The 1,886-nt window shown below is 45.4% G+C and overlaps 1 protein-coding gene across 2 annotated transcripts; it reads right to left on the bottom strand.

Annotated features, from left to right (window-relative positions):
* Positions 1–826: 826 nt before the first annotated feature.
* On the bottom strand, positions 827–1,533 carry LOC147640091 (uncharacterized). Of its 2 annotated transcripts, none has more exons than XM_086823049.1 (2): positions 1,386–1,533; positions 827–1,306 (listed from the first exon to the last, which is right to left on the bottom strand). In XM_086823049.1, the coding sequence occupies exons 1-2, from the start codon at positions 1,469–1,471 to the stop codon at positions 913–915; spliced, it is 480 nt and encodes a 159-aa protein (XP_086679175.1). In that variant the 5' UTR covers positions 1,472–1,533; the 3' UTR covers positions 827–912. The 2 variants fall into 2 exon arrangements, with proteins under 2 accessions (XP_086679175.1, XP_086679185.1); XM_086823059.1 differs by having other exon boundaries at positions 827–1,300; positions 1,386–1,528.
* Positions 1,534–1,886: the final 353 nt, after the last annotated feature.

Here is a 1,886-nt window from a genome sequence, read left to right as displayed (position 1 = left end):
CCCTAAACAATGCGGCCTTACAAATGACGACCACACAAAAAGGGGGGCAACCTTGGCCGCCCTTTGCTCTTGGATGGGATGTCCCTCATCCAAACCCCTACCCATGCATAATTAAAGGAATTACATGTAAGCAATCTCAATTCTCTATATGTTTAACTCCATATAGGTAGAACATCTGAAAACAGCCTAACATCAACATTTTTACATATGATATAAGCCAGCACATTAGATGCTGAAAACAGCCTAACATCAACATTTTTACCTATGATCTAAGCCAGCACATGCAGCAAAAAAAACAGCCTAACATCAAAAATTTAACATATGATCTAAGGCAGCACATTAGATGCTGCTCTCATTTTTTTCCCCTTCAAGTCCTTGTGATGGCTCCTCTACCCTACTAGCAAAAGCTCTAAGGCCAATCCTTGCCAAATATATTAAATACGATGTAGCAATGGATAAGCATGTGTGGAGAGCGATTAAGAGTGTGCATAGGGCACATCATCTTGGGCTCTCTCTCTCTCTCTCTCTCTCTCTCTCTCTCTCTCACACACACACGCACACACAAGCAAAGCCATAAATTAGAGGGCATAGGGCACATCATCTTGGGCTCTCTCTCTCTCTCTCTCTCTCTCTCTCTCTCTCTCTCACACACACACACACACATCATCTTGGGCTCTCTCTCTCTCTCTCTCTCTCACACACACACACACACACGCACACAAGCAAAGCCATAAATTAGAGGGCTCATAATAGCCACTAGAATAAAAGTTTAGATGCTGTGCTCTGTATCAAACAGCTCAACCACCACTAAAAAGGAAATTTAAAATCACATAAACGGAGCTCTTAAGCGGCATCTCTAGGCAAAGTGTGATGAGACCCACATGAAGAAATCACAAGAGTAGGTTCCATATATCACTTAACAGAAGCTCCTGTTGTGTAGAGATCTGCCAAGCTTTTGAATTTTGGCTTGGCCCTTTCATCTTCCAAGTCCAGGTTGCTGGGAGGTTTGAGGGGCCATCTGTTCTCTTTGCTTTCAAATTGATGCCCGGATTTCATAGCCGTTATGGAGCGGGCAGCCAATGTCTCCTTACAAGTCCGCCCACTACAGGAATTTTTCAGTTTTAATGGGTCGTTGGGGTCCGAGAGGCTGCAGTTCTTCATGGCAGCCAGCACTTCTGCAATTACAAACTCGGTCTCCGACACCATGCCTTCTTCTTCTCCATCGTCGCCTTCTGCATCAATGTCCTTCTTAGGTTCATCCTTAGAAGCTTTGATTTGCTGGCAGGTGCTGCTGCTGCTGCTGCTTCTGTTAAAAAAGGCCCAATTATAATCCAATCTAGCGTGGTAAATACTTTGAATTAATCACAACGTTTTCAAGCCCGTACCTGCTGCTATTGCCGTTGCTGGGCTGCATTGGAAAGGGTGAACAAGCGTCACTACCTAATTTCAAAACATGCGAGCGAACTTCCATTTGTATACTCTCTCTCTCTCTCTCTCTCTCTCTCTCTCCACACAACAAAAAAACACACACACACACACACACACACAGTTAAGGTAAAAACTGTAGAGTCCGATTTTGCAATGCCCAAAGAGCACACTTCACATTTTGCTTCCATACATAGGATGGGCAACTCTCAAACCCTTTGGACTTGATGCCATGGGCGAATGAATGGACAATGACAACCCTCGAGCCCTTTGGCCTAGCCACACTTCATGCCATGGGCGGCGTACAATTCCACAAATGAGAATGGACAATGACAACCCTCGAGCCCTGTGGCCTCGCCACACTTCATGCCATGGGCGGCGTACAATTCCACAAATGAGAATGGACAATGACAACCCTCGAGCCCTTTGGCCTCACCACACTTCATGCCATGGGCGGCATA

This window comes from Cibotium barometz, chromosome 3 (assembly GCF_041138505.1).
Source record: "Cibotium barometz isolate CiBa-2024 chromosome 3, ASM4113850v1, whole genome shotgun sequence".
NCBI lineage: Eukaryota > Viridiplantae > Streptophyta > Polypodiopsida > Cyatheales > Cibotiaceae > Cibotium > Cibotium barometz.
Note: the sequence above shows the minus strand (reverse complement) of the source record. Positions and strands in the feature narration are given on the sequence as shown.

What these genes read in the sequence shown, in the direction of transcription:
- LOC147640091 (XM_086823049.1), bottom strand. Translation starts at nt 1,471, where the DNA reads ATGGAAGTTCGCTCGCATGTTTTGAAATTAGGTAGTGACGCTTGTTCA. An exon ending in AGCAACGGCAATAGCAGCAG is followed by an intron (nt 1,307 to 1,385) that starts GTACGGGCTTGA and finishes CTTTTTTAACAG; the next exon opens with AAGCAGCAGCAGCAGCAGCA.